Source organism: Zosterops lateralis (assembly GCF_965231275.1).
Source record: "Zosterops lateralis genome assembly, chromosome: 2".
NCBI classification, from domain to species: Eukaryota; Metazoa; Chordata; class Aves; order Passeriformes; family Zosteropidae; genus Zosterops; species Zosterops lateralis.
This window is the reverse complement of record NC_139763.1, coordinates 42,269,368-42,289,379: the sequence shown is the minus strand read 5'-3', so window position 1 is coordinate 42,289,379 and position 20,012 is coordinate 42,269,368. Positions and strand designations below refer to the sequence as shown.

The 20,012-nt window shown below is 42.5% G+C and overlaps 1 protein-coding gene across 1 annotated transcript; it reads right to left on the bottom strand.

Moving 5' to 3' along the window:
- Window positions 1-1,160: 1,160 nt before the first annotated feature.
- DCT (dopachrome tautomerase) lies at window positions 1,161-19,556 on the bottom strand. Its single transcript, XM_083854494.1, has 8 exons — window positions 19,049-19,556; window positions 10,701-11,000; window positions 9,203-9,303; window positions 7,967-8,133; window positions 6,162-6,341; window positions 5,921-6,056; window positions 4,260-4,461; window positions 1,161-2,365 (listed from the first exon to the last, which is right to left on the bottom strand). Exons 1-8 carry the CDS (start codon window positions 19,347-19,349, stop codon window positions 2,184-2,186), a joined length of 1,569 nt encoding a protein of 522 aa, XP_083710620.1. The 5' UTR covers window positions 19,350-19,556; the 3' UTR covers window positions 1,161-2,183.
- Window positions 19,557-20,012: the final 456 nt, after the last annotated feature.

The following is a 20,012-nucleotide window of genomic DNA, read 5'->3' as shown; positions in this document are numbered from 1 at the left end:
GTTCAGTGTACTATGACCCCTTCCGGATCCCGTGGGACTTGGCTAGTTTTCAGGCAGAGATAGCAGGGAAATGAAGGAAGGCCTCTGCGGAGGTGCCACAGCTGAGTTTATTGGAGCCTCAGGTGACAACAACCTCAACCCAGGGTCTGTCTCAGCAGAGCACAGAGCACCTCTGAGCTGCAACCTTTATTGGGGGGAGGAACAAGGGGATGGGTTCAGCATAGGGCCAGCCAGGGCAAACATAGGAGTGGCTCTGCATATGACTGACATTCACAGGGACAAACCAAGGGGTGGCAGGAGGCAAAAGCTGAGATCCTGTGCAATCACTCGATGCCTTCCCTAGAACTTTCCAGGTGCAGGGAGAGGCCTCGAAGTGACAGACAGGACCCGAGGGTTATATGACATGTGATTGACATTTACCTAAAACTGGGGTAAACCACATGGGGAGGAACAAAGGGGGTACATGGAACAAACCATTGTGGTGTACAGAAAACAGAATAAGAATACAATCATGGAACAAGTAAAACTAAAACCCCCACCACTACAAAGACCCATAGTCTTGTCGTGCTGGAAAACGTCTGAAAACTCCTTGAGAAAGGCACATGGAGATCTCAGACCTAGCTACCTTCTGACACAGATCAGGGTCAGCTAATGTGACGTGTAAGCTAGATCTCTGGAGACCTCATCTATTGTCTTCAGCACCAGATAATAATGGTCCCTAAATAACTAAACTCTCAAAAAGCAGCCTGAGTTGGGAACTAAAGTACAGAACTGAGCTGCTGTACAAAAAGTGCTTCTACCTTTGACATCTTGGCCACAATCCAGGAATAAGTGCGCTGGGATCTCCCAAAGGCACCACAAAACAGCAGAAATGGCAGCAGACTGCTGTCCACCTAGTGCAGCAAAGGCTATCTGAGTGTATGGTGAGCAAATCACAACTTTGTTTGACCCAAAAAGTCCATATTTTAGAGGTAAGTTTTGTGAGTTACACATATTCAAAACTAAGTATGTGTGGAAATCATCTTTTTTCTAGTCCACATAGGTGGTATTGAGCAGGTCAAAAAGAAATGCCACAAACTATTACTAACTCAATTTTTTATTCAAGGCTACAAAAGCAAAGGTTTTATAAGACTCAAGACCCCACAATACACAAAGTCTGAATACTCCATTAATGTAATAGATCAAGCACCAAAGCAGACAGGATCTGTTCAAGATGTCATTTGCTAAGTTAAAATAACTGTTCCAAGATAACACAGAAGAACCACACAAATAGGTTTCAAATCTCTGTCTAAATGAAGAAATATATAGGAAATGTATAAAGGAATGTTTGGAATGGGGTCTAGCAACTGCCACATCCAAACCTGATTCCCCATCTGCACACCTGAGTAATGCAAGGTATCTTAGTCTTGTTACCTTGAGTCCTGCATCCTAGACTTTGGAAATTTGGAAGTTTAAGTCAAGATTCATAGAACAGCACATCAGAGACAAAAAAGTTAAGTCCCACTTTCAACTTCTGTCCAAGGTCCCTAACACAGAGGTAAAACACAACTGTATATCTGGGTGTCATGAAACTGATCTTAAATTTTAGGAGTTGGAGTTTGAGAGTTTACCTATTGCTAACATCAGCTTTATCAGAAATAACACTCAGAATTGATCATGTTTCTGAAATAAACTGTAACTAGGGCATTCCTATAGTATTTTGTCAAACTGCATGAAAAATTTTGAACCTCAAAATAAGACTATGTTATTCAGAATATTTATTGATAACTGTAAAACAATGTATTATTCAAATACACTCATAGAATTAATAACTTTCGGCACATCTTAATGCTGCTAAATTAAATCAAGAACATACTGAGGTGAAAAATTATCTTGTTTATTCAAGTTGGTTTTCTCCTATGTGGACTCTCAGCTGTCTTGATCTAAATCTATAGAGGATGATTTACATGTGTCACACACTCCAGATAACATTTAGTAATGGGAAAAATCTAGCCTCACTTGGGTTTTGCTCATATGTACCCAGAGACTTCACACATTACAATTCACAAGATAACGGGAAAAACCTGAATGAGAACAATTTATTCAGCTGCCAAAGGAGTGTGTGATAAAGTCTCAGCTAATATACCAGAAAGGCAATCAAGGCCCCTTCCTACAAGAGCAAGAAAAGAAAGAAAATGAGGCCACTAGGCCTCTCCCATGTACTTTTTGGGGCTGAAGCTCACATTCATCAGTGGTTCAAAACCTCTTCTGTGCTTTCGGTGCTGGAAAAGGACAAGCAGCAGAACAAGCACGGCCAGAGCTATAAGTGCTCCTCCAATTGTGGATCCAACCATGACAGCCCATGCTTGGGTTTCTTCAAGGGAACCTGGAAATGTGAAATGACTGAAGTGAGGGCAGCCCATAATTCAATTTTGCAAATTACACAGAAGACGTAATATTTCCTACATGCTGATAAGTACGACTACTTGTGCAGCTCAGTGACCTACTGGCCACAGGCAAAATTCATAACACACCACGTAACTGACACACATACCAGAGCTGGAGATGCTTCCTGCCAGAGAAGTCTACGGCTGAATTTAAACTTCAACAATTCCTACAAATTGAAGTGCTGGGAATGGGAAAGATTAACACTGACAAGAAAAAAAGACCATTCTTTCATCTAATTGGGCCCAAATTATGAATGATCTAAGCAATTCTTTCTACATAGACATTTCAAGGCAGCTGCTTCCAAGCTATTTTGGTCAACAGAAAACCCTCAAATTTTCCTAAAGACCACAAAGCAGCCTATTGTCAAACTTTTAACTGAAAACACTACTTAGTGTGGTTCTGCTGACCAGTTCCAGATCCCATCTGCTGATTTTGAACCACTTCTGAAGAACCACTGTCCTCAAAGATAATATTGCTTATTCCTATAATAACATTGCTCCACTTAACTGAACTTTTGTATTTTCATCTGTGCTTTCAGAAGTAAAAAATGCCTGCTCTCCTTTTCTGAAGAATGCTACATATACTGAGATGGCAATAATCATGTTTGACTAAACAATCACCAAAAAAAAACTCTTGAGAAAACTGCACATATTTAAAAGTTATCTGGATGTATGGGTTAGAGGAGACAGATGGCTAAGGGAGATGTCACACTGACTATAAAAGCAACTAAAAGTCTTGTGCCCTAATCTGCAGTCTTCAAAAAGGTTGAGTACAATCATTCCAAAAATTAGTGAAGTCCCAAAATTAATTGTTTACTGCTTTACCACCCTTCAAGTAAGAATCAGCAGTGTATTAATATATTTATTTCTAATGTTATTACCTGAAGTACAATTAGCAAGTTATTCTTGAACTTGAACCCAAAGAGAAGGGACGTAAGAGCTGTATTGTCTGAACACAGGCCATGCAGGCAGGGATAGATACACTCCTTCTGAGAGAGCTAAAAATTTATTTAGGTGTGACTCAGAAGCAACAGAATCACAAGCTACCCATGTTCCTGTCTGGGTTCCTCATTCCAAAGAGGCACCCACATTTGCAAAGCAGGGGGGGAGGACAGTAATCCAAAGGGAGGAAAACTTTAACTCCATAAGAGGAGAGGTTTAAATTTTCAGGGAAAATTCTGGGGATGTCCCTGAGAAAAGCAGTGCAGAAGCAGCTAGCATGCCTCCACAAAACAGGGCTCCCCTGCATGGATGCAACCTGAGAACAAGGGTTTCAATATTTTGCAGTCTATAGACCTTTAAACGGTCTCTACAGATTAAAACTAGAGATATACAGTAAGCATTTAGAAGAAATCCCTGCCCACACAGGTTAAATAAGCACCTTATGCCTCTGAAAGTAATACAGAAATGGAGAAAGAAACTACTCAGATTTAATCTTCGGAAAAGCAGATGAAGCATGGTTCTCACGCAGGTCTCACTCTTCTGCCTTTTACAAATATTTTAATATCTTGTTGCAAAATTTGAATTTTGTGCATAAAAACTTTGCTTTCTTGCTATTTTGTCATTGTCTGATTTGTGTCAAAGGTAATTTTGAATGAATAGACAAATACTAAGGCACATCCCAGCTACGGACATGGGAAATCTTTAAAATTGGGGGTTTAAAACAAAAAGCAGCTGGGTACATTTCTCCAGATACCCAAATATTAATGGTGGGAAGTGAGCAGGTGAATAGATCTGTGTGTTTTGTGAAAGGTTCCTTATTTATATATGTCTGTGCCATGGAAAATGTGAGCTATCTCATGACTTGGTCAGGAACAGTATCCTGGGACACACCTGGCAGGTCGATGGCATAGGTGTAGCCAAGTTGCTCTGCAGTCTGGAAGAGCTCCTCGTTGGTGACCGGCGGGAAAAAAGGGACCATGTTGTACAGCCGGTTGTGCCCGATGGGCGCCAGCTCCTCAGGCCAAGCATTGCCAGGTGGCTTGAAACGCTTCATCCACTCATCAAAGATGGCATCAGTGAAGGAGTGAAGAACCTGCAAATCCAGGCATGGGCATGCACATTTAATTAAGCTCTTTCAGAAATCAACCCCCTTAAAAACACTCAACAAACGTGCAAGGAGGCTGGAGTTTCTGAAAGAGAGAAAAGAGTGTAATCTAATTTAGATGGGATTTACAGAATAGGAAATCAGGAAAGCTCATGAGAAGACTAAGCTGATCTTCCACATGGGACATTTTGCTTTATACACCCTTGTTGCTGTTTGTTCACAGTAAGATCTTTCTCCAGACAGTTTAACATCAGCTGACATCAGAAGGGCAGGTGAATCACTGCAAGTGAGGAGCCACTGAGCTCATTCAAGTGAATGTGCTTTTCAAAATTATTTTAATCTTTCTCTGTCTCTGAACAAGTATGGAAATTTGACTCCACCATGCTCATTTTAGAGCATGTGCCATCAGCTCCACAGCTCCACATGCCCATGACTTTGATCAGGTGAGTTTATAGATCTAAAATTAACTAATGCAGGAAAGTTGTTTCAGACAGCTATTACAAATGTCTGAAACTAATTTCTGATGTACTCATGTCTTTTAATTACAACCCTGGAAAAAACTTGAAAAATATCCTATAGAAAATAATCTTTCGTACAAAATTACAGCATAATGAAATGAGTTTCACTATGTAAGAAAAAAACTAATGCAAGAATTAAAGAATTATTAAGGAAACACTCTGAAGGACCACTACATAGGTATTCGGACTAATTTCTCAAAAAAAAAAAAAAAAGTTGAAAATTTAAAATAAAGATAAGAAAGAAATGTATCTCCATTATATATATTATATATATTTATATATGTAATGTACACATTGTGGTTTAATCTAACAAAGAGGAGAATAAATTTGCACAAATTTACTAGGGGAGAAAGATGTATAAGTAGAGTCAGCTACTGGCTTTTTATTTGAACAATGCAATGCAAATAAACAGTGCATAATAATGCACAAACAGTGCTGCTCATGGCAGTGCAGCACTATTCTGATGCACCAGTGAAATCACATTCTTTTGATTTCCCAAAACACTTGACATTAGATGGACTTCCTTTTAGCTTGTAAATCTTGAAACAAAGAAACAAACCACCCAATCTACTGCTTTAAAATAATTATCCCCATTTTCATCTTGCCTTGTTGCTGTAATATTGTGTGATATAAGCCATCAGATTTAGATACCTCCTAATGAAATGATTCAAGGCAGCATGATTTGGAATAGCAGCTCTTCTCCCTAGAATCTTGTTTTATATTTTGCAAATTGCCCTGAGATCTTTTTCTTTTTTATTCAGCATTTATGCGGGTGTGGCAGTGTTCAAGAAAAGATAAAGGATTCCTCCTTTTCTAAATAGTTTTTTTTTAGGGAATTAATTTTGTTTACATTTTTCTGCAAATCTCTTGTGAGGAAGGTGCTTTTGAGCCTCATCCATTGTCAATCAAACTGGGGGTGAAAGACATACCACAAAGATGGGATCATTGGCAGCTGCGTGAGGGAGAGCACTGGTCCCATTCAGGAAAGAGTGAACCAAATTATGAAGGCTCATCATCGGCGAGTCAAGGGCTCCATCTGGTTTATCAAAGCCCTCCAGCGCATTCCTGCAGATGGGTAAAAGCACCATCGAGTAACCACACTTTGCTGATAAACATGCTCACAAAGAAAACCAGTGACCCAGCCAGCTCTAGAAGAGCCAAAGGACAAACCTGAAACTGAAGCTGGAATTGCGGAAAAAAGGGGGTCTGTCGAACTCCTGCAGGGAAAGGCACCTCCTGACATCTTCCACGGTGGGCAGCTGCTCACTGGAGCCCCGGGGCAGCCTCCGCCGCAGCGGCCCCTCAGCAGTGCCATTGCACAGCGTGACCAGGCGGTTGTACTCATCCAAACTGGGAATGGGACACAGAGAAGCACCAGTCAGAAGAAGGCGAACACTCGTTTGTTGGCTTTTTCTCATGCAGTATAAAGAGGCCTCGGCTATACATGTGAGAGAGCAGAGGTTTGTGATGGACACCTCCTGGGGCAGCTCAGTTCATCTCCCACAGCCTGGGAGATGAATTTATTGCAAGACTGTCACCATGACATGGCTTTCTGTGGCCCTGCATCGTCTGTGAACCATCGGTCAATTAGACCAAGAGTTACCAGGTTCATTGTCCACAGAGAGAGAATGCTTTAGAAAAGGCAAGTACAATTCCCATTGTGCCTTCTCCCCTCCCAAGAGCTTTGGAAGGCGTTGTCAGACAATGTAAAACAGAGTTTTCAATTTTGAATTGACAAACTCACTCCTGAGTAAGGACTATTTTTTAAACTCTTAACAAAAAGGGAAAAAATTAAGGGAAATGTGAGGAGAAGAAAATGCAAGAAATGACAGAAAATAGGTTTTCACTTGCCATTCCTCATCCCCTTTAGAAGAAAAGCAAGAGCAATGCATTGCATCCTCTTTTTTCAGGGCCTTCGAGAACAACCTGCTGTTGCAGGGGTTACCCAGTAACTAATGGGGAGCAAATCCTTTATATTAGGGAGAGAAAGAGAGAAGGAGAAAGAGAAAAACAGTGTAACAGTTGTGAAACAAAAAAAATCCGTTCTATTCAGTGTGAAATGAAACAGCATTTTCAGAAACTTTTGAAGCAAACAAAAGATCTTCCCAGTTTAACCTTGGTGATGCAAAAGTTTAGTCACTTCCATTTTCAAGAAGAAAACCAAAGCCCTTTTTATCTTTGAGGAAAAAGTAAGGGCAAGACTTAAAGCCAACTGGTGCCTAAAGCTGGAATTTCAAATATCTCTTTAGGTACCCGGAAAAAGAGACTCTTTTGAAAAACCCTGAGCTTTCAGTACCTCTGTCTGACTGACTGCACACTGCCCCTGAGCTGAGAGAAGAATGATCTATGGGTATTGTAACCAACAGCATTTTATGTCACAGCACCCTGATCCCACATCTGAATCCCCTGTCAAAGCCCTGCTCTCACACGAGTCAGCACATCCCCACAGGGACCTGGCAGCAAGCTCCTGGCTGGCTCTGTGCTGTTTTTCATGTGAAATCTCAGATATTTCAAAGTCAATCCCCAAACTGCATTAAATGTATCAGGGTTAAAGTCTCATCCAAAACAAGGTAGCAGACTTTACAGCCTATCTCTAGCTTCCAGTATGCCAAAATAATTTTCTTTTTCTGCTGCTGAGATCAGATGAGTGTATGTTATAGAGAACCAACACACAGGCATTTCTTTTTTAGAAAGACACTTGCCAATAGGGAAATTCTTCAGACGTTTGGCAGACATAAATTAGCTAAATCAACTAAAATCCTGTACTAGAAGGATCATCTTTAAAAACCACACTTCCACAATATGAGAAAGCTTATGGGGAACCATCCATATAAACTGCTGGCAATTTCCAGTTTTAAAGATGTCTTGGCTCCTTTCCTGCCACTCACTCACACTGAGAGAGCAGCCCACGCTGTCAATGCTGAATGACAGCAGGGTTCTGTCCATGTGTGGGCTTGCCCTGGATATTCTCCTACCTGTTACAAACGACTTGCCAGCGGGAGAACCTGGAGCTCAGGTTGATCAGGGACGGGTCATCGGGCCGTGATGCTCCAAAGAGCTGGTCCGTGCAGACGTCACACTCGTTCCTGCCCCTGGCGAAGTTCCAGTACGGCAGCGCAAAGGACTCATTGCCCATCAGCCGCTGCAATGGACAGAAATGCATTACTTGGGCATCAGCTCCAAAGGAAAGAGAAAGAAAGGGGCTCCTTCCTGTTTGACTGTGTATATTTCAGTGAATATTCGGCTTTTCATTCTGCATTTTAACTACCTGCACTTCGCAGCGCCGTTCCAGCTCCTTCCAAAAGATTGTGGCATTAAATCAGTCTAAGCAAAGACATTGTCACTAGTTTCCCTGCTGAGAGACTGCACTTTTTTTGGCCATGTTAGGCTTTCTGCCAACTCAGAGACCAGGCAGAAGAGCAGGAGCAGAGATGAATTGAGCATTAAGCAAGTAAGAGGCTTTGAGTGATGTAAGTGGGTAATGGGTAAAATTGTGCATGTGGTTGGCTTTCGTTCCAGAAAACTGGCCCTGGGGAGGAATCAGAACTTGTGTTAATAGGGGAGTACAGTGCCTTTGATTGTGCTTGCTTGCCAGATACAATTTCACACAAGCAAAATCCTGCAGATATTTTGATAAGCAACCATTTTCATTAGAGATCTGTAAGGCTGAAATACAGCAACATTGCCAATATAGAAGTCATGCAAATGAAATGAGTCTATGTTTCTGCAATTGACACTCAGGCACGTTAACATATACTTATTTAAAAGGCATATTGCTAAATATATGTATGTATTAAATGTATAATACATCATATTTAAAGGGAATAATATTTAGAGCTGGTTTCATAGGAACAGTATCCTCAACATCAGCCAACAATATCTGTTACCAAATTTTACATTAAGGCATTGCTTCAATCTTATTAATAAAAACTGTTGCTTCGCAGTAACAGTATCCCCTGTTGTGGAGATGAAGAGAAAAAATCTCCATAACCTTCACATCACTGTTCATGGTGAGAAAACATTCAGTCCTCAGCACTCAGAAAGCACTAATTTCACTTAAAACAAAACAAAAATATGATCAATGAGCAGATACTTCTAGGAGTTTGGGTGAGAAAATATCCTCAGAGGTAGCTTACCCTTGGCTGGCTCAACAAAGTGACAGAGAAAAAGGGAGAAGCTGTGCAAGGAAAAGGAAAGGCTGTTTGACTAACCTGCAGTTCCCTCTCCAGCCACAGCAAGTGGTACCTATGCCAAGTAACGAAGGCAGGTCCTTGGTGGGAGAAATCAATACCTTTGAAGGGGCGGCCAGGACCTACAAAGGGAAGATAAAACAAGCATTTAGGCATCAAATGAGGCTGGAGAGAAAGACAGCACCTCCTTTTATTGCCTGGAGTTAAACAAGAACCTTCAGCTCTGCATCTTTGAAAAGAGGGCACACATCAGAAGCTACATCACTTACTAGGGACAAACAAAAGAAACTCCTCTGGATATTTGCTTCAATGCTTATCAAAACTTCATGTTCCCTAAAAAGTTGGATATTGTGAAGATTTCTTCTCACTTTAGTGGATTTTGATTTAAAAAAGCCATTTTACTTTCTAAAACCCTATCTCCTTGCTAATATGTGCATTATCTCATTCTCTTGCTCATCTGCAAGATTCAGACCATGTATCTATCAAGAGAACCTCAGCATTTTCCATGCCAATAGTAAGCTAGAATCCTTTGCCAACTTTCTTCAAATTGTGCTTGTTATTTCTTGTATTGTGCTTTTGCTGGGTGAGAGGTGAGAGGCTTCAAACCACACATGGATTTGTTTATCACTGTAGAAACCTTCAACCCACATATGCATTTAGTTACAATTGCAGCAGCACTAGAAGTTTCCCCTTTCCCTTTCCACATGACTGTCCTGTCCTCTGAAGAGCCTTTGCTCCTGCTAGGCCAGAGGCTGCTTCCTTCAGCCCTGCAAAATGGAACTGTGTCAGAGGGGCAAACTGAATGAAACCCTCTGCAGAGCAGCAGTCGCTCTCCAGCAGGGAGATATAGGCTGTTCAGCTTGCACATGGGACTGCCAGGTAGAAAAGCCACACTGGTTGGTGCTACACCTTCTACAAGAAGTAGACTCTGTGAAATGGGGCTGGTATAGGTACCTCTGTCTAGAAAAGCAATGAGGCCTAGGAATTTGAATTTGGGAGAAAACATGGGGTTAGATACCCAAACCTCTAAGCTAGGTGGGTTTTAAAAGGTGACTGTGGTTAGTCAGGCAAATCCCATCCTTGGTGATTTGTTGAAAGCCAGGGAAAGCAGTAGCACTCTGGTCCTAAATATCTCTGCATGGCCTGTGGCTTCACCACTGCAGAGTCCCTTTCCCACCACCACTGCATCTACCTTGTCCTATGGACTGGGAACATCTGTTTGAAGTCAGTCACTGCATAACCACACTTCAGTTCACTCAAGGAAAGACTGTGCATCGCTCCCTGTAAAACTGAAGATGCACCAGGAGTGCAACTGGTGTGCTCCAGCTGCCCTGGGGTGTTGGGACCAGAGCATAGCAGGTCCAAAGGACATCTCCCTTGAGAACTGATGGCCACCAGCTTCTCACCACCAGCTGTTTCACTCCACAGCTCTGCACCTACTACTGGAACCTTTGTTCAGCAGTAGTACTTTCACCATTTTCTTTACCTGCAGAGCCCCTTGGAAAAGGAAAGCACTAACCCAAGAGCGTGTCTCTGACTGAGTAGTAATGAAGCCAGACAAAGTAGTTGTAAATACTACAGTTGGCAATCTGTGGTTCATCTCCACTCGGACCAAGCAGACTCCTCCAGTGCTGAGTTGCAATGACGTAGTCGGGGTGAATGGTTGTCTTGGCACGGTCTAGAGCATCAAAGAACTGCTCTCTCTCCTCTGGTGTCAGGGAGTGGATGTCCTTCCTGACAACTGCTGGCTTCCTCCTGTTGCATTCGGGGCCGGTCCAGCCAAGCTTGCATTCACCACAGTTGTAGCCACCAAAGTTTCCTGGATCAAGAGGGAACAATCAGTCATGGCATCATGAATCAGGGAAAAATAACAGTGAAATGCAGAAGAATGAAGAACTAGTGCTCTTCTTCCCTGGAGATGCCAGTTCCTGGAAAGGACAGCAGCTGAGCAGACTGGCAGCTTTGCCAATTGACTAACCAGAAGGATGGCTGGCTTGATTCCCAGAGCCACAACAGGGCCAAGAATCACACTCAGCCAGTTGGGGAAGTGCTGGGTAATAGGCTCGATGCCCTGAGGTGCTCAGAGCTCTGCAAAGCCCTCAGGCACGTGAGGATTCTCACTGAACAGAGAGCTGAGCAATTGAGGTTAAGCCGGTGATGAAGTGCTTTGCTCTACTGGCTCTCAAGTACTCCTCTACTTCCAGGATCAAACCCAAAACAGGGCCAGTTCACATGGATCCTTAAGCACAGAAAAAAATCTCTAAACAAAACAATTCTCTTAAGGACAAAACTTATGCGAAACTAGTGCCTTTTAACAGTGTGTCTGGGGCCCAACACAAACCCGGACAAGCACTGGGGTTGCTGCTGGTCACACTTTAAGCATTATTAAATAGAGCTGCAATACCAGCCTGAGAAACACTGCAGTACTATCGTTCCCTGCAGGCATCACTCCTAAGACAAGTAATCAGGTCCGCTCCAGGATATTAGCTCACACTCTCTGATGAGATAGAAGAGCCCAGGAAAGCAGAACTTGCTTTAAGTGTGGTTTCTTGCATGCTGTGGCAGACAGCTAGCAGCAGCAGAAAGGCCCTGCTGCATCTTGCTCCGCGTTCCTGAGGGAGCCAGGGAACAAGCAGCCCTTCCCGCAGTACACACCTGCCCCCTGCCTGCATGCTTGCCAGGCTGCAGCCGTGCAGGACATGGGGCAATGCTGCCAGGGGCAGGGGGAACAGAATGGCAACCAGGGTTCCTCTTGGATCTCCACACTGCTATCGAAAATCTGCACTGACTCCTTAACCTCAACCTTAATCCTCAACCTCCCCTCCAACTCCTCACACACTCATTCCACAACAACAATGCCAATTTTTTTCCAAAATACCACAAATTCTCACTGCTCACCACACATATTGGTGCTGTTAGATCCAGGACTAACATGGGGATGAGGAAATGTCTTATGAAATGTTCCCAGATGGTCAGATGTCACTAGGCTGTAGGCTTGAGCCTGTGACCAGAACAACAGTTAGCATTAAACCAAGATTTCAGATTGTCAGGGGCTGCAGGACTTATTACCAAATTCAGAGACCTCCCAAGGTTACAAGGGCTGTTACCAGCAAGGCTCTGAAGCTTATGTTGAGCTGTTAGGGTAAGGGCTGCTGAACTGTAAACATGTGTGACAGATCTCTGTGAGACCTGCCAAGAAGATATGAGGACTGTTACTGGAGAGTTTGGACCCACTGTAGGTTGGTTAAAGTTGCTTCAGAGCCCCTGAGATCTCTGAGATTACATGGTGTCATGAAGCTGAGGATCAGTGCTAAGTTTAGGGACCACAAGGATGAAGACTTCAATGAGGTTTTGGATCATACACATCCCAATGGCATCCCATGAGCACATTTTCCAGATATGTTGCTTACATTTTGTCATGATGGAAGTAGAAGTAGCTGGGTTCAGCTGCCATGTTCCAGCTATGAGGGAAGGCACTCAAAGCCAGGAGTCTGCCCTGGCTAAAGAGGATGAAGACATACGCCAGAAAAAGCAAGCAGATTATAGCTATATGAAACAAAGCAGATTGTGTGGATTGTATGGATATGGAGGGGGTAAGCAACAGGGAAGGTTTATTCGACCACAGTATCCTCAGGATCCCATCAGAACTGCACAATTACTGTTATCAGTTCAGTGTACTCCAGTATCTGTGTCTTATTCATTCTTCATGACTCAGCCTGGCTATTAGGGCCCATCACATACTCCAGCCTGAACTGACCAGATGACAAATATCAAGAATATCTTGCAACATTGCCTAATTAGGCCATGTATACTGCTCGAGTTTCAGTCAAGGACCATGAACTTCTGGAAAGCATCTGTTGACCCCTCACACTCAGGTACAATCCAGTCCTCAATAGAAGGAAGAAAAAGCAGGAATTAACCATTAAAAGATCTGTCAACAATTACTTTTGAAACTGGCAGTTATTCCTCCAGTCATTTAAGGGATCCCTCTACTCACAGTGCTGGATAAGTATCACACTAAAATATAGCACTAACAGAAACAAAATCAGTGCAAGACCAGGTATATGCTGTCTGGGTTGGTACCAGAACAAGACACTCTTGGTCTCTTGTTGAGGTTCTGATGGTGCCTATTCCTCTCTCAGGAAGGGGCCTTTGAATCTGCAGGTCTTGATGCCTGTAATAATTTTATCAGATTACGATATCTGTATTTTTAGGTATACTCTATGCACCTCCTCAGGCTCTGAGAAGAAATTTGCAAAAGCTTGAAATGATGCATTTTCTTCATGGGGAGAAAGCTTTTCTCCAACTGTATGTATCTGGAGCCAGGTGGACCAATGACTTGTCACCTGTTTCCCTTGGGCAAGTGCTAATTATATCCAGCTGATGCTCTGCAGGTTTTTCTCCCTTAACCACCCTATCTATGAGGGAGTCTGAGGGCTCCATTCTTTCCATCACTTCCCCAGTCACTTTTCAATGGGCCATGAGCTCTTACTAAGTGAGGAGGACTACAGTGGAAACAGGAGACGATTTCCTCTCGCGAAGTGGCAAAGTGGACTTTTCACACTGCAATATTTCTGCTGATTGTGTTGAACATTTTTGTCACATCCTCAGGTTGTTTGACAATGTTCCATTGTCAGAAACACACAGAACAACAACACTTCATGATATCAAAACTTGCTTTTTATCATGTTCTTATTTTCTTTCAACAGACTCCTTGCATCACAGCACTGCTGTTATGCAGCAGCTGAAATGGCAAGAAAATGATGGAGGTTCAAAGAGATTTCAAAGAAAAATTACTGTAGTAATCAGACCCACCTTTTTCATGACCCACTCAAACCACTCTTTCAGCATTTGTTTCTAGAGCACTCTACTAGGCCACTGATCTGGAAATTATGCATTACTGTTCCCAGAAAGTTCATTTACTGCTGTGTGCACTTCCCACATGACAGTCTCTTACAACTTAACCTCTCTGCCTGCTGTGCTAGTGATGGTGGATTTCAATGGTACAGCTCTACAAGAGCAGGACAAATAATCTCATGATAGCAGGATACAGTGCACAGTAGGCGTTTTCTGTAAGGCAGTGAGACCCTTTCAAGATCCTTTTGCACACAGGAACCCTAGGAACATGCAAGGATTCATGCCTTAGCATTTTTTCACTTTCAGTGATTAACACAGAGGAAGTCAGCGTACAACCCTCCTAGGAACATGCAAGGATTCATGCCTTAGCATTTTTTCACTTTCAGTGATTAACACAGAGGAAGTCAGCGTACAACCCTCTGCTAAGGACAACAGAGATTGTTATCTCTTGCGGTTTCCAGAGAATATAGTGTGGGAGGTCATTCTGGTACAGGAAGGAGATCATATCACTGTTGGATGCTCCCAGCTTATTCACTGTTTCCAGGAATGTCTGTTGTACTGCTGCTGGTCAAAAAAATCGTCTGCATATTCTCCATTGACCCTTCTGTCTTGAGATGGGATCACATGCCTTGGGAACTGTCTTCTTCTGCACTTAAAGGTGCTCTTTCTCAGTCAAGTTGAGCAAATCTGGATGTTTCTGTAGGCACTATGGCCATGCCACTTCTCCCAGTGGGTCAATCCATGGGCATGGTACTGAGAAAAATACACTTCTTGTGGACTGACACTCGGTATGTGCTCATACACGTCACTGGCATATGCCAACACCAATCATCTCACATCACTGCAGCTGCTTCTCAAACCTGAGGTTGCCTGAACTCATGGATTTTCTTACCTCTTACTGGTCATAACGTGGTTGGCCTTCAGTCACCAGATCTAACACAAATTACTAACTCCATCAACTTAGTGTCTTTTTGTCAGTAAAAATGAACTCACTGAACACTTACTGTCTTCTGCCCTGTTTTAGTGTACAAGATGAAAGCCAAGCAGCTGCCATGCCTCTTCCTTCTATAGAGACCAGTTTAATGCCCATCATTTATTGGATGGGGAGAAAAGACTCCTTTTCAGACTTCTTTAGCTATTGCATTAAAACAGGAGTTACATTAGATTTGAAACACCTGCATAACTGCAATTTCTCAAGGTTGGGACCAGGACTGCTACCATGTGGGACAAATGGTTGGCTCTTCCCTCTTTTCTAGCTCTTCATTTGGACATGCTCTCAGGCTGTAGGATGTGGAAGATCTGTACCTACACTGGATTTAATAGGATCATCAAGGTATGGTAAAATTCAGTATTATCCCACAGACACACTACCTTACAACAAGTAAATGAAGCATGTTTTATAACCACTTCAAAAGTCCAATTTTTATCTCATGGGGTAGCCACCATATCAGCTACACAGCTAAACTGACAGTTCAATTATTGCTAAAGAATAGATGTTAAATCATCTGTCCCCAGCTTGAATATATCGCATAGGAATTCAAAAGGATTTAATTTTTTTTTCTCAAAAAACTTCTATTAAAAAATATTGTAATGTTCAGCACATGCCTATATGTAAGCCTTGGAAAGTGGAAGCAGAAAAAAAAATTATAATTATGTTCAACTCCTCAGTGAACTCAAACTACGTCATTGTTTAATCACTGTCACAATCTGTACCAGCAACCACGAGTGACTGCAGTGTTTTTTCACAATAGTCTTCTGTACTGAGTTTTTAAAATGCTATACCAGATTTGTATCACTGCAGTACAAATGTTATCGTTTAGAACTCAAAATAGCATTTAGTTCTTCCAAAATAGTTTTTTTCTGAACTAAATGTAACTATATCACTGAAATACTGCTTTGCTGTGTAAACAGCTACAAGTCTCAATATTCAAGGCTGGACTCACATATCCATCACTTGGTCTAATTCAATATGTACACCTTCTTGAAAAACAAATTAGCACATTCCCCTTCACACCTTCTGCACACTGTCGGGATCTGTCATCAGGTAGTTTCATTTAATAATTTATACAAATTGAATAATAAGCGGGGCACCCAAACCAATGGTAGAACACATTCAATGGATTCAAAGCTGAAATTAGTCAAGAACTAAAAACTCTTTGCTACCTTCCAACTACATTCATGCCATAACCCCATATTTTTTACAGAGATATTTTTGCTGCAACCAACAAATTGAGTGAAACGTGCAGCATCCTGACAACAAACCTGCAATTGCTTATTGACCATGGCTCTTGGCACAAAAAGTGGGAAGCAAAGCTGGATCTTTCTTGTTTTCTAATCTTGTTCTATTTGTTCTCAGTTAAAGAAAAACTAATGCATATTATCTGCTGAAGCCTAGAAATGGAAAAAAATTAATCTGATACCACTATAGCCATTCATCCATATTTACATTTGAGATTTTCTTTTTTTCCTTTTGGTTTGTTAGGTTGTTTGCGGGGGTGCTGGGGGGGGAAGGGTGGGCAGACCTGGATAGATATGATTTTAAGGTATTTTTTCCTCAGTGAATGGCTTTAACAAATGGAAAAATTTTCAGAGATTCTTTTCTCCTTAGATACTAAGCTTTTAGCAAAAAAGCTAAATTTATTGTGAAAATTCCAGAATCCCACCTTTGGAAAATCTCGGCCCGTTTCTCAGAGTTGCTCCAGTTTCCTACCATATAGCCATCAGCTATGTGACACATTCAGTTGGCACTGTCTAACCAAATAATCAGCTACATGCTTGTTGGAGTTCCCATAGCTTATCATGCACACCATTTCTAAACTATAAATTAAACAGTGACAAGATGGAACACAACTGTATATTTGTTAAAGTGCTAGAAAGAGCCTTGATAGGGTTGGAGTTTGCACAATCCAGGAACCATTCCAAACAGGCAGTTTGCACATAACATTCACTTGGAAAATAAGACATCTTAATAGCAGAGATGTGTGCTGTTCCATGTCCCTTTGAATGGGCATATTTAACTTCTGTTACCATATGTTACCTACCATTATGTTACACAGGTAGCATAGCTCTAGATGCCCAAAAAATACCACATGTCATACCATTTACAGCTGGTGTGCAGACAACCAAACAGTGTATTAAACCAAGTGGAAAAAATGACACAAAAAAACCTCAATAGACATGGAGCCATGATCACCAGCATTGTAAAAACATCAGATCTAATTCAAATCCCACACAGCTGTGAACTTCTTAGCATTCTCCCAGAAACGGTTTTGCATACAGCATCAAGCAGAGTAGAGCCCAGGAAAACTTTCTGAAAATCATGCTTAAGGATATGCTTCGCTTACTGTTTTTATCACTGGTATATTTAGATTCTAAAAACTGCAAGGAGAAAGAGGAATGCAAGAGATTTAAAGAGACAAGGAAGGCAGCCAGGTCAGAAGTAAAGCTGAAGGAAAGGACACTACATTCTTCTCATGTAACTTGGGATTCAATCCTGCAAATATCAAATTCTATCACATTGCTCTACTTGGACAAGCAAATTAACATCAGCCTATGCAGAGCCTGTGTGTCTCCATTGCTCTCCCATTTACTCCCAGGTTTTGATGCTTTAATTACTTTAACTGTGTCAATATTGGTGCATGCCCATATGTTCTTCTGACCTAGGACCTGTGTATGTGATACCCAACTTAAGTTTCAGAGGTATATAAGAACCTTTAAGAAAACGTATGCATCCAATTTCTTTTTTTTTTTTTTTAGACTACCTGGAAAAGTCTCTTCACACAAGCATTTGAAATCCAGTCAAAGGAAAAGATAAAAATTGATAAAGTTTATTGTTATTATTTTGAGGAGTTTCAGTAACACCATGTATCCGTTTAAGTCATCTGCCACTACCTCTCTATCACCAGTTGATAACTGCACTGGGAAATTTAACCTCTTTGGCTGAAATTCTCTGCAGTGCTGCCTTTCCAGATTGATCTGGGCTTTCTTGGTAGTGCAAGCCAAGGTATACATTTTAGACAAAACAGTTCAGGCTAAGAATCAGGCTGAAGCAAAGCAGTTTATTCCTCTTATGTTAGAAAACTCAAACACCTTGCTGTTTTCAACAGGATATCCCAGGTTTCATTTGAAATGTGCCTACAAAGAGATTTCAGTGCCTGGGTTGTGCCTTTTGCCCTACTGGTGGTGCCATCTCCTGCTGGCCCTGCACAGAAGTCTGGGCTGAGGCTGCAGTTCCTGCTCATTTTAACCCCCCTTCAGCCAAGGCTGTTGCTGAGAAAGGGTCCTGTCACCTTATTCTGCCCTGAGCTCACCTTCCTGCTCACTGCCTCCTGCCAGCATTAGGGAAGTGGTCTCATTACAATCTTATCCCTTTGGCCAGGTTAGCCTTCAAGCACATCTCCTCCCAGACCCATTTCACTTCCAGCATGCAAACTCAGGAGCCCATGTAAAGTCACAGGCAGAAGCAGCAGCTGGAGATGAGGAGGAAAAGGATGGCATGGCCTCTTTGGTGGTTGTACAGACACATTTTGGATCAGTGTGAGATGTAAATTTAGTTTACAAACTAAATGTGTTGGGAAACACCCTGGCCTGACATTGGGAGATTTTCAGTGCACAGGGCTGTGTCATGTTGCAAAGTACTAGTCCATGAGGAACAAATCCTGAAACAATGCACACTGATCCAGGTTCAGTGCACCATGAGTAGCAGTGATTAGAGGTCTGAAAGCAGCACTGAAAGATCCAAAACCCTGTGGAGAAAGGGGATCACTGGCTATGGGGACAACTCCATGGGCAAAGAGGAAAACACAGAAGTTCACATGAGAAAAAAACACTTCTTTGACCCTGCTGTTCTGAAAAAGTACTAACAGTATCATGAATATGGAAGAACTTTTAGGATAATAATAATATTTGAAGCCTTCTGGATGCCTTATACCACCAGGACTGTCTCTGGCCTTTGGAGCAAGGCTAACAGACCCTTCCATCCCCATCCCCTGCCCCCAGCACCCATCTCACCTGTGCACCGACAGCTGTGGTTGAAGAACTTGAGGGGCCACCGTTCCCGGTCATCCACATTTTGGAGAGTGTAGGGGCCACTCCAGGGCTGAGTGTCTGCCTGCACCCCCTCACACTGTCCCCTGCCCTGCAGGGACCCGCAGATATTGCCTGGCTCTGTCCCCAAGGCTGGGCAGCAGCGCTTCAGGCGAAGGGCTTCCACCGTCATGCAGACACGGGGAAATTGTGCCTGTGCCTGTGGGGGACAGCAGCAGCTCAGGTAGCCCAGCCCAGCCCAGAAGAGCCACCTCAGGGCTCCCATTATGGCCAGGTGCAGGCTGTGCCTCCCTGCTGGACCTGACTGCACAGAGCAGGGAGGTGTATACTGTGGGACAACGTGACCTCACCACAGCCCCATGCCCCAGCTGACCCGGATAATAATTCTTGCTGCTGAGGATGCTGGTATCGGGTGTTTGTTTAATCCCAACCTTTAATTGCCTTGAATGCAGCTCAAAAGACGGGTGCTTTGACTCTGTGGTGCCTGTCCAGCAGCCACGGCTTTGAGCAGGGTTTATATAGAGGCTGGGAGAAGGCCTCATTAGAGGGATTAGCACGGCACAAATCCTCGTGTTTTGCACATGACATCAAGGGCAGAAAAAATGCCAGTGTGAAAGCAAGTTCTGCAGGCTCTGGCAGCTTGTCAGGAGAGTGAATGCCTCAGATTTATTTCTCCAAGTCTTTTATGAGCTTTGAGAAACTGAAGGTTTTGTTTTAGCTGAGGTGGCTGGAGAAACACATTTATTCTTTTAATCAAAACACTGTAAACAGATGATAAATAGAACAGGAAACCTCTTCTCTTTTAATTCATTCACTGTAAGATAATATTTTCCATTAAAACAGTAGCAGTGGAAAACTAACTGGAAGTGCAGAGGATAGAGATGCACCATTAACAAAAATTAATAAATGTGGTAGTATAAATTTGGGA

Excerpts from the sequence above, each read along its gene's own strand:
- DCT (XM_083854494.1), bottom strand. The coding sequence starts at position 19,349 with ATGGGAGCCCTGAGGTGGCTCTTCTGGGCTGGGCTGGGCTACCTGAGC. Across the intron at positions 11,001-19,048 it reads CCACAGCTGTCGGTGCACAG|GAAACTTTGGTGGCTACAAC; the intron begins GTGAGATGGGTG and ends CTCTTGATCCAG. Across the intron at positions 9,304-10,700 it reads AGTCAGAGACACGCTCTTGG|GTCCTGGCCGCCCCTTCAAA; the intron begins GTTAGTGCTTTC and ends TTCCCTTTGTAG.